General features: G+C 39.8%; 1 protein-coding gene across 3 annotated transcripts in view; it reads right to left on the minus strand.

Moving 5' to 3' along the window:
• Window positions 1–642: 642 nt before the first annotated feature.
• LOC144683016 (Krueppel-like factor 5) overlaps window positions 643–16,746 on the minus strand; it is a 36,418-nt gene continuing 20,314 nt past the window's right edge. For all 3 annotated transcript variants that reach the window (XM_078545987.1, XM_078545989.1, XM_078545988.1), the window contains exon 4: window positions 643–3,049. In XM_078545987.1, coding sequence (XP_078402113.1) covers window positions 2,871–3,049 — 179 coding nt within the window. In that variant the 3' untranslated portion in view covers window positions 643–2,870. The remainder of the gene's footprint in view (window positions 3,050–16,746) is intronic.

Genomic DNA, 16,746 nt, shown 5'->3' on the forward strand with positions numbered 1-16,746 from the left:
CCTAGTGACAATGTTCTCTTCTGAATTCTGCCGTGAGGAGGTCAAGCAATGCTGCATCATTCCACAGCCAGGTTCAGCAGTTCATGGGGAAATCATCCATTTCAGTGTGTCACTCCACCACCACTTATCAATGAACTTGCAATCAGCATCATTGGAACAGTAGTCCATTTAGCCCATTACACCTGCTCTGCCATTCAATAAAATAATGGTTGATCTTGTGCTTTAAATCTATTAACCCACCTTTGACCAATATCCCACTTTACCCTTACCTAACAAAAACTTACCAATCTCGGTCTTGAAAATTTCAATTCAACATAGACCCACTACTCCTCTCACTGAGAAATAGATGGCATTGGACTAAAAACCTTAGCATTGTAACTAATTTCTTCTATGAGAAAGAACAGTCATTATGCCAACTGAACATTGTATTTAAGGACCATGAAGGAAGGTAGACAAAAATTCTTAGTTCTTAGTTTGGCAGATGCACATGTAGCAAACTGGTTGTAGTGACCTGAACACCAGGGTTATAAAAAGACTTCCATTTCTATAGCCGTTCCCAGCTTCAAAGTGCTTTATAGCCAACTACTTCAAGTTCTTTTTGAAGTGTATTTACTGTTGTAATGTAGGAAACATTGACAATGGTCTTTTTTGAAAAACATTTTATTACTGAAGTTTTTTTTAAATTTACATTTAACCCCCTCAAACACAAACCTTCTCATTCTATTTAATGCAGGTTGTAGAAAGTAATATACAGCCACAACAACTTAAGGGAAATACAACATAACAAAGAAGGAAATCAAGCGGAAGCAAAAATGACGCAGCCACATTTGCCCCTTTGTTCAAAGTATAAACTTTGCAGCATCTTATAAAATTATATACATCTTTTAATGCTATTTACATATTCTTGCTGCCTTTTCTTGCCAAGCTATCACATTGAAGAACACTATAATTTAACAGGTTTGTAAACGATCCGGTTAGAAAGCCATTTTACGATTAGAAATAAATAAAACAAAATGATAATTATCTTAAACAGCATTTTCTCGTCACAAAGTCAGACCCAAGTGGAGATTAGCTTTTGACTTCAAACACCTTCTTTAAATCAGCCAGCCCAAGCTTACACAGCCCATTATTAATAATTTCCACACCTCATAAATGCATTATATTCCCATTCAGCTAGAAAAGCATTTTTATCAATTTGACAATACACATCAAGAATTACAGCATTATAGCATAACAGTTGAAATACAAATCAAATGTCATCTCCTCTCCAGTTTTCCCCCCAACCCCAGGAAATGGGGGAAAAAAAAAGGACCTCGGATCTGAGATCTGGAGCTCCTTGCAACAGAAAAATCGAGGTTTCCTTTAGATAGAACTGCCCACGTATGCAAACAAGAGATAACTGTTGCTTTGAAGCTTTCAGCATACAATGCTGATCCTGTGGCTAAGTGTGGTCAAACTACATCCTCAGCTTCCTGATCAGGCTTAATACACAATAAAGAGGTGCATCAGAAATAGAGTCATGTCGAATTGTTTTTAAAAAATAAAAAAAAAATTATAAAAATCAAAAGAAGAATAATTCCACTATTTTTGAGTGCTGAATGAGACTTTCTACTCAGCAGCAGTGCCACTGTCTGTACAGTATATATATATCTATATATTTATATAAATATCTTTATTGCAGCAGTAGTTTCAAACTTGAATGGAGTGTTAAAACAACTATAAAAACTTTTAAGAGTCAGCCTTTTGGAGAATTAATCCAATTCCACAGGGCACTGGGAATTTCCAGTACACGTAGGGGCTATTTTTGGCCACATTTACACACCAGCTTTAGCCTCACGGTGATGCTAAAACTGAAGTGTAAATATCAAGTCAGATAAGAAATTGCATTCCTAGTCGCACTTGGAATTGGAAGTGAAACCTCCAGTAACTTGGGCTTCAAACCCGTTAACTGCAGTGTCCTGACTGCAACCCAAGTATGTTCTCCAGCAAACAGGGCCAAACCCCTCTTCCCTACTGCAGACAGCCTTGTAACATCACGTCAGAATGTCACAGGGATGGAAAGCTAACTTCAGACACAGGACACAACAACAAGATTGGGCAAAGTCAGAGTAAATCGGTGTGCCAAAATCTCAAAAGTAATTTTGTTTCTGTTCACTGAATATAGAAAAGCACCCCAATTGTATGCTGATTCTGCAGTATTGTCTTGTTAACTTCAGGTTAGCTGCCTTAGCCCAAGTAACCTTTTGTAGTTGTACAGTTAAATTCAACACCCCACATCCTGCTGATGAGATGAGAACTTCCATAAAGTGATTCGGTAACCTCAAGTATTAAGTAGGCTGAATTCCCTTTGTCTTCAGTAGAAAGAATTATCTGCATTAGTCCACACTGTGCCCTTTGTGGGATTTTTTTTCAATGTCTTTGGCTACATTTACTAAACACTGTCAAGGCCATACAGTGCTTTGGTCAAAACATTAGAAAAAAGTTTAACCATGTGAACTCGGCAGATGTGAATGCCAGTACTAACCAACTACACTGTAGTGCAAGTGTGTCTACGAAATGGACATGAGCTTAGTTTATACATAAAGCAAACCTAAAATAACCAAGAAAAATCCAAATCCCATTATAAATTTCATAAAGCTTTTTCATTAAACATAGCTCTTAATTCCCAGTGAATATGTACAAAATATAGGGTTCCAGTTTTAAAACCTTAAGTCAAGGTTATGTGTTTCATCAAAACTTCTTTGCTCTATACAGAGGTACGGAAGCCCTGGCAGCAAGGTTACCATATACACAATGGTCGTCTGGTATTTTGTTTGGGCAACAATGTCTTGTTTGCATAATGAACATCAGCCTCGGGGAGGATCCGGGTTCTAGTTCTGGTGTCTTTTCATGTGCAGGGCTAAATGGTCGGAACGTGAAAAGCTGCGGCTACACACCGTGCACTGGAAGGGTTTTGCCCCGGTGTGTTTCCGGAAATGGCGAGTCAGTTCATCGGAACGTGCAAATCTCCAGTCACAGCCTTCCCAGGTGCACTTGTAAGGCTTCTCCCCTAGAATGAAAGGATGCAGGCATTAATTACTTGATAGCAATGTTACCAATATTTTGCTTGGACAGCATCAAGATGCAAACAGTCTCCTTTTACACCACTTTATTAAAGGCAAGTCGACAGACCTAGATCACATCCATAAAAAGGCATTACTTGTCAAAAGCAAGTTTGTGTCATACTGCCTGGAGTTGAGGCAATAGGGAGTGATGTTAACCAGGAAACAAGTAATGCCTTCACCTTGAGATAAAACAGTCTGTGTGTACACAATTTAATGTTCTACAAAAACTGCATATGGGACTGTAAGCAAACCAACAGATCTAAAAGTGTACCAATGAGAGAACATGGCCAATTTCTTGGATCCCATTCCACTAAGAGCCACCCCTGCAAAATTATTAGTATTGCTGTCACTAATAGTTGGCCAAGAACCAAGGAGTGATCAATTGTTCAATAGTGTGCTAACAAAAGAAAATACAATCCAGTATTTATAGAGATGAAAAATAACGCTTTGAAACTGCTTCATCCTAGATTATGGCATTTCTTTCCATGCTTTGGAACATTCCCAAATGTGTTGTTCTTGCAATTTTCTCTACAAATTTAATGCAGAAATATAATCAAGTTTGCTTCTGGCTCAATTCACACACAAGATCACAGTTTCTTTTATATACATGTCCAGTTATTTTGAGTTTACTCCCCTTTCGTCTTCAGGTCTCACCATGTAGACAAATTCATTAAGAGGGCAAGGAGCCACTTTACCTTTACCAATACCACTCTAAACTCAATACGGAACAACAGCTTGGAGTGATTTTCCCACACTTCTCTTCAAGGATAAGGCAATGACCTTGGGACAGGTGAGTGAGATCCCTTGTTCTGTATTCAAGTATTAATACACAATGTCACCCAAATACCCCTAAACTTCCTTTCAAAAGTAAACACTTAGTAACAAAATTGTGCTGCATAGTGTTACTTATATTTCCTTTGTGGCTTTGAAGTACAAAGAAAGGGTGCATTGTTACTATAGTTTTACAGCACTTTGATAGGCAAATTATCATAACCTATTAAGGCAACCTAGTAACACATAATTGGATTGAAATCATGAAGTGCATACAATATTAGGAAGAAAGAATTGTATTTATACAGCATCTTATCATGAGCTCAAGACACTCCAAAGCTCTGCACAATCAACTAATTACTTTGGAAGTGAAGCCATTGTTGTGTAGGCAAACACAGATGCCAATCTGCACACTGCAAGATTCCACTCACAACAAATTAGATGAATAATCAATAAATTCATTTTTGATGGTGTTGATCAAAGGCTGACCAAGTTACAAGGATAACTCCCTGCTCTTTACATAGTGGCTTGAGATCCTTAGCCACCTGTTCAGATGAATGTATGAGTTTCAGCTTAAAAACTCTCAGACAAGAGAACATCTCAGGAAAAGACCAATTGTTTCCACACCATCCCCAGCCTGTCCCAATCAGAAACCCCTTTAATGTTAATCATTTTGGTGAATGCCAAAGGAGAGAATTCTGGCTTTATTTTAAAAAATCTCAGGCGGATGCAATGATCTCCCAGTGTTTCACATTTTTCAGCTACTAAATTATAGGCAATAACTTCTGTGGAAACCTTGAGACCGCAATTCATTACAGAGTCACAAATCTAGGCTAATGGGTCAGATTAGGGCAGTATGCTAAAGTTTGAAGTGTTCAATTGAATTGCTTATGCTTCACATTTGAAGGGTCCCAACTTAATCAGGCGAACAGATAACCTGCATAAACCGGCTGCAAACAAGACTGATTTTGAAGGTAGCATCCTTGAGTCACACTAAAAGTTTGTCACCAGGCAGACTTTTAGGGCTGGAGTTTTATCCTACAAATCAGAACAATGAGGCATCATTCTGAAAATGGAATGAGAATTGCTTCCATTTCAAGTGGCCAAAGCAATCCCTATAAAATTATTTAGGATACCAATTTATCTCTGTCATCTGCTAAATTAGAAAAATAGTTTCATTTACAAAACTAAATAAATGTAAACAATAGAAGGTTTGGTTAATCTCACTGATACCCAAAATGTCGTAAATACTTATAAATCATACAATCAGAGAGAAGAAAAGTTACAGGTGAAGGGGATCATTGAGTCAATCTTGGTTCAATCACTCAAAGATCCAACAGTCCTATTAGAGTATCCAATTGCTTCATTAAAAATCTGGGCTTATTGCTTCTAGTAATTTTCCTGGAATTTTTATTCCCCATTGAATGATCTCCCCTCCTGTAAAGAAAAGATTTGGCAAGTTCTACTGTTATCAGTCGACTCCAATGGAAATAAAAATCAGGGAGATGTGAAAGATTTGCTATCACCCATTTTACACAATCATACAATGGGAAAATGGCAGAGGTCAAAAAATACAAATAAAGACAAAATGGTTTCTATAGATCATAATCTATTAATTTGCATGCTGGTTGACTGAAAGGACAGAATAGAAATACTTAATCCACAGTACACACACATTAGTCATGTGTTAACGAGATGGGGTAGGGATGGAAGATAGCTTCCCTGGAAGAGGGCTGTTGTAGGGAGGCCAAGTTGTACTATTAATGATAGAGCTGATCTGCCGACACTTCTTGGGTGGAAAATTAAGTTTATTTACAATATACAATATTGTACTAGTACACTATACTAGTAGCAGCAACTATATGTGTGCTTTCAATTCAAACTCTACATTGACTGCTGAGGTAGCCTGCGCTACTCTCCTATTGGTTACTACAGATCATGTGATCTTCCTTAACAAGTATTATTAAAAGGTACATTACAACTAAATAAAACCATAATTGCTACATTCACCCCACTCTCCCCTCTCTTTAACTCGGCTATACATATTATATTTACAAATGCTTTTTTTTCAAGACAGCATAATATTTACACTGGGTAAGAAATTTACAAGTTCAAGTCTTTCAGGTGGTTTCCTGGTACGTGTGGAATGTCGCAGCTCCAAAACTTCAGCTTCTTTGTCAGGAATCTCCCTTTTTGAAGTTGCCGAACATCAGCTGCTTCGGTGGGCACTTGCAGTTCTGTATCCTCAACTCTTACAGGAACATCAGACATGTCTGTCCTGGGTTGGAGTATCCTCAACAGGAAACGCAGACCCAGTCATGGTCACTGGTGAAACCAAATCTTGGTGATTTCTCTCTCTCTTCCTTAAATGGTCCACATGTTTATGGATGATCCAGTCTTCCACCTCCAAGTGGTAGGATAGAGGTCCAGTCACTGCTCTTATTTCACCTGGCAACCACTTTGGTCCTTCCCCGAAGTTTATCACGAACACCGGCTCTTCAACGGTAAATTTCCTCTCATGGCTATGCCAGTCACGTCTAGTTTTCTGGCTTCCCTGACTCCTTTCCACCTTCCTCACCCCCCCTCCCCACCCCCCGCTAAATTCAGCATTATTAAGCTCAATCTCATCCGGAGATGGTGTCTCAACAATAACTCGACAGCTGTGCAAGGGGTAGCCCTGTAACGAAAAACAAAGCATGCTAACTTGGTTACCAAGGAATCACCAGTTAGCGTTTTCACGCCTGCCTTGAACGTTTCAACCACCCTTTCGGCCAGTCCATTTGAGGAAGGGTGGTATAGTGCAGTTTTCATTTGAGTGATACCGTTGAGGCTGATAAACCGTTGAAACTCAGCACTCAAAGATGCCAGGCCGTTATCGAAAACAACTACCTCTGATAGTCAGTGAATGGCAAAACTCTGAGTGGTTTCACAATTGTGGCGCCCGACGTCGGTGACTTCACCTCCTGTACATCCAACCATTTTGAATGGGCATTGGCAACGTTTCTGCTCATTGTTCCCAGAAAAAGTTCCAACGTAGTCAAGGTGTAACCAGACCCAGGGTCTACCTGGCCACTCCCATGGGTGTAATAGAGCTGTCACTGCCAACTTTTGCAGTTGCTGACATTGCACACAGTGCTTTACTAAACTCTCTATTTCGCCATCCATCTCAGGCCACCGTAGATAAGCTGCATGCTATGGTCTTCATTTGGGAAACTCCTGATGGGCACTGTGTAGTTCAATTAAAAGTGACTCCCTTCCCTTTGGAGGAACTATCACTCATGCTCCCCACAATAAGATGCCATTCTGGCTGGTTATTTCATGTCTTGTGTTGAAGTAGGTTTCTTTGAGTCAGATACAGGCTCCTGTGACTAAGCATGTAACACTTGTTCTCATACTTGTAACAGGACTGGGTCCCGACTTGTCCAGTCTCTGATCTTTCGAGCACATACTGGCGAGGAATCTAAGAAATTTAATAACAAAACAAGTAGCTATGGAACTGGGACGTGCTCGTTTTCTGGTAAAGGCAAACGACTAAGGGCATCGGCATTTGCGATTTGATCGCCAGGCCTATGTACAAAAGTGTATTCCTATGCTGCCAGAATTAAAGTCCGTCATTATATTCTTTAAGGTTATGGGTGGTAAAGCCTTGTCCTCACTAAACAATCCTAGCAATCCTTGTGATCTGAAATTATTGTAAAATGGTGACCGTGCACGTACTGGTGAAATTTCTTGACACCAAAGATGATGGACAGGCCTTCTTTTTCTATCTGTGAGTATCCCTTTTCCACTGTGGTGAACGTTCTTGATACGTAGCCTATTGGCCGTTCCGTGCCGTCGTCCATCCGATGAGAGAGCACGGAATGTAGGGAGATGCGTCAAATGTCAGCACTAATTCTTTCATCTGGTCACAATGCACTAATAGATTGGATGAGTGCAACAATTGTTTCTTCTTTATGAAAGCTTTTTTCTAGGATGCCTCCCAAGACCAACATCGGTTCTTTTTGAGTAGAGAATGCAGGGGGGCCAGCATTGTAGACAAATTGGTTAAGAACTGCCCACAATAGTTGATCATTCCTAGGAATGATTTGAGCTTTGAGGCATACTTTGGCGCAGATGCCTCTCTTATGGCTCTCACTTTCTTCTCAACTGGGTGGAGGCCCTGTGAATCTATCCGGTGACCCAAATAGATTACCTCCCTTGCTTGGAACTTGCACTTTTTTTTTTAAATGCACTCCAGCTTGCAAGAAACATTTTAAGACCTATTCCAAGTTTGCCAAATGCTCCTTTTTCAGTAAATCCTTTCACCAATACATCACCTAAATAGACTACAACCTGGGGCAGTCCCTGCAGTAAGCTTTCCATTGTTCTGTGAAAGATAGCACAAACGGAGGAGGCAAAAAGTAATCATGTATATCGGTACAACCCTTTGTGGGTATTAATTGTGACAAATTTCCAGGAGGCATTATCCAACTCTAGTTGTTGATAAGCATGACTCATATCAAGCTTTGTGTAGGTTGTCCCTCCTGCCAGCTTGGCATACAGGTGAAATATTTCACCTCTTTTCTATTTTTCCTTAGTTCTGTTGGAGTCATACGGACTCGAAATGTTAACTGTGTTCCTCTCTGCAGATGCTGCCAGACCTGCTGAGTTTTTCCAGGTATTTTTATTTTTGTTTTGGATTTCCAGCATCCGCAGTTTTTTGCTTTTTACTACAAGACTGATTGTTTCCACCTCTATTAAAATTATTCTTCAATTTCACTGCTAAGTTATTTTTCTTTATTCTTCAGCTAGCAGGGGCTGTTCCCCACTTCTTGGCAGAGTCTTGCTTTTTTGTTCCACTTTTGGCTGAGGTTTCCCGCCCGATGTGGAGGGCGGTGCCATTTTGCGCACCCTGTATTGCTTTTGAATCTCTTACTGTGCTTTCCAAGGCCAATGCTATGTCTAGCGCCTTCTTGAAATCCAGATTCACTTCAGACAATAATCTTTTCTGAATAAAGTCCTCTTTCACATCTCACACTAAACGATCTCTGAGCATGTCATTCAGAGTCGTACCGAACTCTCAACATTCCGTTAGCGGTTTCAAATTTGCCATGCAGCGTGCAATTGTCTCACCCGAGGTTCTATTTCACGAATTAAACCTGAACATCTGCATTATGACGGAAGGCTTTGGTTGAAAATGACCATGAGGTCCACCAATTCATCGAAATTTTTCAAATCTGGGGCACTGGTTGCCATCAAACTTAAAACCAAATAATAGGTTTTGTTCCCACAAATACTCAAGAGGATCACTCGCTTCCCTTCCACTGGAATCTCGTTCGCTTGAAAAAAGAACGTGAGGCATTCTATGTATTGAGGCCAATCGTCTGTGGCTGGCTCAAAAGGATCAATTCTCTCAAATTGTGGCATTTTGAGAGGGGGGTAACTTCTTTAATTATAACGGAGCTTGCTATTTACAATCACGGGGTGAGGTACAGCGCTGATTTCTTTTTAGCTCGATTTCCTTTGTTCAGTCCTGTTCTATCCTCGTCACCAGTTTGTTGTAGGGTGGCCAAGCTGTACTATTAATGATAAAGTTGATCTGCAGACACTTCTTGGGTGGAAACATTAAGTTTATTTACAAAATACTCAGCAGCATCTGCACGTGCTTTCAACACCAACTCTATCTCTGCACTGACTGCTGTGATAGCCCACACTACTCTCCTATTGGTTACTGCAGATCATGTGATCTTCCTTAACAAGTATTATTCTTAAAGGTACATTACAACTAAATAAACCATAATTACTACAAGGGCCATTAGTAAAACAGTCACTACTCATTTTATTTTTCTGTGCTAGCCTAGAAATGACTGGTTTGGTAGAGTTCCATCCCCCAACTTGGTGGAGTTTCAACTCCCTACTCCTGAGTTACAAGGACAGTATCGTAACCCATATTACGGGACCTCTACGTGAAGCATCACAAACAAATGTAAGGATGACCACATTTCTTGTTGAAGCCTGGATGATTTTATGATTATATTGGCTGGAAGGAGCACCTGTAGCATTGCGAATACAAAACTCATGATTCAATAGCCACAGAAATATTCACCACACGACCTTGCCCCAATCCATTTATATGAGACTTCAGTCGAGAACAGATGTTCTCACCACAAATGGTAATGGTAGATAGCCCAGTATCAGTAAGCAAGAATGCTACAGAAGTTAATTTATTAGATATTTTTAGATAAAACATTGTTTTTATTTGATGTCATTTTAAACCTCCATTAAGGAAACTCTGCAAGAACAAAAATTCCTGCCCCAATCTTTCCTGGCCATGCCATAAATGTTTTGATTGACAAAAATGATTTGCAACTCTAAAACGTTAGTACGATTTTCTAACAAAATGGATGAAACATTCCCATGACATTTCTGCACCATGTGATATCAGCTTTAGACATTGGCTTTCATTGCGCACACAGTCAGATCAGGTGGTGTTTTGTAAAACTCCAGTCAGAAGCCCCTTTAAGTGTTATTCATTTTGGTGAATACCAATGGATTGGCTGAGAGAATTCTGGCTTTGTTTTAAAAAAAACTCATACCTTGCAATGACCTCCCAACGCTTCATGTGATGATTTTTCTGCTACTAAATTATAGGCAAATACTTCCAGTGGAAACCTCGCTACTCATTACAAACTGAATCACAAACCTATACTGATGGAATCAGATTAGGGCAGTATGCTAAGGATTGAAGTGTTCAATTGAATTGCATATGCTTCACTTCATGTGCAACCACAAATGGCATTTCAGGAAAAATAAATTAATAGGTGTAACATGATGTAATCTGATAGGGCTGGATGGCAGTGCACTCACTACAGGTGCTTTGCGCCTTGTAGAATATGGAAAGTGCCTTTGTTTTTTTAAACAGCAAACACCAAGAGGGAAATGTCTGACTTTGGAGTCGCCTCCTTCGGTATCTCACTGAAAACACACTACCCCCACAACCAAAATGTCAACTACTGCAGAGTCCAAGTTGCTGAGCACCAGCAGTGCTACTTGATTTTATTTAAACCCCAGATTTATTTAATTAACTGAATTTAAGTTTCCCAGAAGCTGTGGCAGGATTTGAATTCATTGCTTGTATAAAGCTAGTTACCCACATGTTGTGCTCCATTGCTTTCAATTTCTTACACTGAAGAGATTGAGAGTACAACCACAAGCATGCTTTTAAAAAAATACTACTATAAAAAGAATACAAATATAAAAGTAAAATCTATATTTAGCACATGTCCCATGGCGTAGTGAGTCAGAGATTTTAGTTTTGTACTAATAGGAGCATTAGCAATAAAGTGTAATGAGCATAGTATGTGCTATAGCCAAGATTAGATACCGAGGCACATAAATAAGACTATCCTACATTCTTATCATAGGATATTCCTTCAAGTATGAGGTTTAGTGTTGCTCTACAACATATTTAGAATTTGCAGAACAGAAAAGGCCGTTTGACTTAACTGATCGCTGCCAGTGCCTATGCTCCACACAAGCTTCCTCCAACCCTATTTCATTTTACGGTGGAAATTGTCACTGTTCCCAAAGCCTGTTCCTGCTCCATTAATAGTTAGGATGCCATCTGCACAGTAAGCGGGGCAGCCAGCAGAAGCTGCTGGGAGCTATAGGTAGAGTGTTAAAGACAATCAGCTTCAGGAACGTGGCAGCAGCAATGTCCTGAAAGGATGTTAAGAGTAAGGTCTCCAAGAACATTGAACACCTATTGTGTTCCTGTTTAACATATTTAGATGCATCCCTGTTGTGAGCAAATGCTTTTTCAAAGTGATAATGCCAAATTGTTGCCGAATGTAGAGCCAATTTTGTGCTGTTAGCGCACTCCCGCTGACAACTGGACTTACTGCTCATTTTGTAATCGGGGATTGAGCAGCATTGCTCATCTTTAATTATTCCTTGGAAAAACGGACCTCCCTAACATCTCAAAACAAAAACAGAATTACCTGGAAAAACTCAGCAGGTCTGGCAGCATCGGCGGAGAAGAAATCAGTTAACGTTTCGCGCTTTCATGGCCCTTCGGCAGAACTGTTCAGTTCTGCCGAAGGGCCATGAAGGCTCGAAACGTTAACTGATTTCTTCTCCGCCGATGCTGCCAGACCTGCTGAGTTTTTCCAGGTAATTCTGCTTTTGTTTTGGATTTCCAGCATCCGCAGTAGCTTTTAGCTTTTTGTTTTTATCTCCCTAACATCTCTCTGTGCAATAATGGTTGAGTTTTTGGACTCACCATTAGGAGAATTGGTTATCTGACGGTATCCACACACGGCCACACCATGCTACCCGACGCATTGCATATTGCCTCGGAATTTCTTCTGCCGAGCATCGTTTATTCCAAAAAAAATGAATTAGAGGAGCATACATCAACTTGAAACGATAGCGTAGTTTAAAATAAAAACAAACAAAAAAAAAAGGTGGCGTTGCAATCATTCAATATTAAGAAATATCACTCATGGCTTGACATGGTTGCATACTCTGGCAAACAAACCCTGAACTAAATTTTTTTGTTGAAAGACAAATGCACTATTTCAAGTTTGTACTGACAGGTGAGTTATGGTTAAAGGCTACGTGAAACTATTACTTTTCTCTATGTGGAGAGGATGGAATGCAAAAACTAGATACTTAACAACACATATTAAAGACTGCTGACCTAACATACCTGCACGTAACTACCACCACAGAAACTCTTAAGTTGTCACGCACCCTCTCCATTTTCTACACCACCCCTTTTAAAAGGTTTTGACAAGTTTTAAAAGACTCCATAAACCAAACATTAACAAGAGATTAGAAACTGCACTGGTCATTTTAAGTTCAGACTCATGTGACAGGACTCCATTTCCTTAAATGGACATCCACCACGCAAAAATATACACTCAAGCTTTCAAATGAAATTAAGCTGACCTTGTTCTCTAGATTTCAATCCCCTCCCTCAAAGTTGTGTGTTGCGCCTGTGAGTCAGGCTGATTCATCAGCACTGTAAGAGCACCTGCCATGGAAGAGCACCATAGCATTCTTCTGCCTCCTGCTTCACAAATCGGTTCCAGTCCAACATTCACTGTTGACCAGGTAATTCTACAGAGAAGCTCCTATTTTGACAATGCCAAAGCTAAAAACCTGTCTGAACACTTTCAGAGACAAAAGCAGAGGCACGCAGACTGTTTAGACTGCCAGCAACTGCCTTAATGCCTTTTTCACAATACTATGAATAACACGGATCATCTCAGAAGACTCACAACACCACTTCAATAAAGATCTTCCAATGCTTACTTGCACTAAGAGCCTTAATTACTAGTGAACTGGTTTATATATAGAGGCTGCACAGTGATTCCCAGAAATGGCTTGGCTTCAAATCCTCTGATGTGTAAACTTGAGTTACAGTTTTAGCCACCTTACATTTTATGCTGAGGATAATATATCACCAACATTGAAAAGCATAGGCATTATAAAATGTCTCTATTGCAAGTATTATTTCCTCCCTGCCTCACTCCCAACATGATCAAAAAAAGCTGCACGTATCCTGGTGATCAGAGACTTTAGTTTTTGTTTTAAAGACACTTTTCTCCTTTTCATTTCACTAAGTTCGATTCAAAATTACTTCTAGCTGAAGGGCGTATCCTCCACCTTGTTTTTCTGGTTGCTACAGATCAAATGAACGCCATAAACATGCCAGCAGGACCACACATGCCTTTCAAACCTACACAACATTTTCTCTTACACACTGCAGCTTTGTAGTAGAGGTAAAAAGGACAGCAAATAAAAAGCAGATAGAAACAGGGAGAGAAATAAAAGGCCTTTTAAGTTGCAATGGTTAAACATGATACCCCTAGACTTGGCAATAAAAAAAATGATCCCCTCCCCGCTGATCTGGAAAAGCTTTTTTTTTCCCCCTAGATTTTTCCACAAGGCCAAGTCATTTTCAGTATTTTATTGAGAATAAAAATTGTAGCCTCTCACAAGTCACTATGTGCACAGTGGACCTTGTGCAGAGCTGAAATTACATATAAATTGGCATTTGTTTGAACTGAAGATTTTAAAAAGGTATGACAGGTAAGTTGCCTGTACTTATTTTGGACTTCAGCCAAGATGCACAAAAAAGTGCTTCTCTTAGTATCATTAATAGAAATAAAAGCCAAACCTGCACGGCACCAGCATGTGGATTTGTACGAAGGTTAAAAGTTGCCTAATGAAGTTACATGAGAGTCACAACAGGATTTTATTTACTCGCCCTCACTCAAAACACCAAACATGCACATATCAGTATAGAAGCTGGTTGCATGCCAACACCATAGACAACTTATTGTCCTACGCTTCAACAAGCAACAACTGGCTTTGTACAGACAATTCTAAATTCACCTGTCTTTAGTACTATTTAACTCGCAGACCAGGTTACATAACTAAAAACTACCCTATTTACCTGAACTTACATTTCCATAGTAATATCTACCCTAAGATGAAACACTCCACCATAATTCACCACTTCAAAGCACCACTAAAAGTTTTCAAATATTCATTCTACAGCTGGTCTCCCAGTTGCTTGCGCAACATATTGCATAATTCATTCCCATATATTCACCAAGTTTATTTTTGAATCTTCATTTTACAAAATGTGACAGGTATTTCCAGCAAATTGAGAAATAACTTCTTAATGCTGTTAAATCCCATAGCGACAATATAGACGTGAAAGTTGAAAATAAACTCTGCACCTTAGAGAAGCATGAGAACTGAAATTTAAAGTTATGATTCTAAGTTGAAGGGTTTTACTATTTCAAATAATGACAAAAACTTACAAACTGAGCTTTTGTTTGGAGTTGAGCAGCTGCCCTTACGCTGTGACATTAAAAAGGACTGTTTTTCAGTCATCACTCAATTCGGTTCTTGTGCTTATTTCAAAATGTCAACATTTCAAGAGCATTAAAGTTGACAGTACTAATTTCTGCACATTAAATAAAAATGTTCAACGTCTGCACACTGTTTTAATTTTAGAAAGAATATCTCAAGTCGTTTGCCGTCTCCATTGGTTTTGCGTTTCTATTATCCTAATTTCCTTATTTTCTTCTCCAGCGTATGGACAAGAGCAATACCCCAACCCATTGTGTAATTCGATTGGAAAAGCATGCTGTTTGGGCACCAATTCTGTATGACCATTTTGCATGAAGCAGAGGAGTGGTCAATCGCAGCAGCATGCAATCTCACAATTAATATAAAGTTGAATTTACTTTAAATTAACTTACAAGTTATTTACACCCACCCAGCCTGTAAACCAGTATCATACTAAGGGTAAAAGAACTTAAGTTGAGCATTAAAATATCGGCTTGTAGAAGCGAAATCAGGCCACGTTGGCCATTTGATACTTGATCGTAATGATTGAAAAGAAATGTTTACACCTATGATTGTTTTGTCACTGTTTGTTCACGGCATCTACATCATTTTTTCGCTGCATGGCTCATGATGTTTTAGCTACAAAAGCTGTGGTTTATACAAATGCTCATGGCTACAGATAAACATACTACTGGGGCAAAAAAAACTTAAGTCACTTCAATTTGTATTTGAGGTCAAGGTCTTATGCAGAGATATAGTTCATATACAGCAGATCTGATCCCAAGTTGATCAGGAACCTGGGGAGTTCACTTTTCACTTGCATCGACTTGGACTGTCATGTCATGGTCAAGTTGAAACAATTATTCAGAGACAAGTGTAGTCGTCTACATTTGTGAATTAGCTAGGCGATTTGTTAACTGTTTTCCAATTTCGAGCATATTTGTTGAAAATGGGTTCAGCAACAATGTAACGTTTATTTGCAGACAAGCGTGTGGCTAATGCCATGTAGCGGTGGTTCAATGTCACTTCAATGTGGTTGGGATAATAAGGTTTGCCACTGTCAATGGAAAGGAAAATCGGGCAGATTGTTAAAAAAAAGGTTGTTGATTCACTATCGCCCATTTCACATTATGTCCAAAGCTACCCCATACAGTATCACGGCAGAAGGTAAAAACACGGCAGAAGGTCGACCTTGAGCCAACACTATTAATCTGCGCCAGTTGCAAAAGGGACTGTCACTCATGAATTGGTGTTTACAGCCACAACAGACTATTCTCAATCCAGAAGTAACAGTCCTTTGTCGAGACAGAAAGATGCCTACAATAGTTAAGGGTTGGACGGAGTCAATTTTAACTCTGCCCTTCAGCTTACCCACTCCTTCCCCGCCTGAATCTGACCAATGGCAACTTTAATTGCAGGTGACAAACAAAAAGACACCTCTTTAAAAACTACAGATCGGACCCCGATGATGCGATTGGAACCAGACAGGCATTTTAGCCGGAGACCTGAGTGAGGGAGCAGCAATGGCTTACCTGCCAGGCAAAAATCAGGAACAGCAGCCTCTACCAGGGGAGGCTTATTGTCGTTACATCTTTTTTATTTACAGCTTTCCTTGTGCAGCAGGAAGAGCAGGAATTCAAGAGGTTCTCCCACCGTCAACTCTCCTCCTGGAGCCAGAGGCCTTCTACCACACGATTTGCAAGGCAGCTTTATTTTCCCTTTTATGGGATGTGGGCATTGCTGGCAAGCCCAGCATTTGTTGCCCATCCCCAATTGCCGAGTGACTTGTTAGGCAGTTAAGAGTCAACCACATTGCTGTGGATCTGGAGTCACATGTAGGCCAGGCCAAGTAAGGATGGCAGATCTCCTTCGCTAAAAGGACATTAGTGAACCAAATGGGTTTTTAAAACTTCATGGCTACCATGACTGAAACTAGCTTTATAATTCCAGATTTTATTAGCTGACTTTAAATTCTACCAGCTGCCATGGCGGGATTTGAACCAGTGCCCCAGAGCATTAGCCT

This window comes from Cetorhinus maximus, chromosome 7, assembly GCF_964194155.1.
Source record: "Cetorhinus maximus chromosome 7, sCetMax3.hap1.1, whole genome shotgun sequence".
Taxonomy (NCBI): Eukaryota; Metazoa; Chordata; class Chondrichthyes; order Lamniformes; family Cetorhinidae; genus Cetorhinus; species Cetorhinus maximus.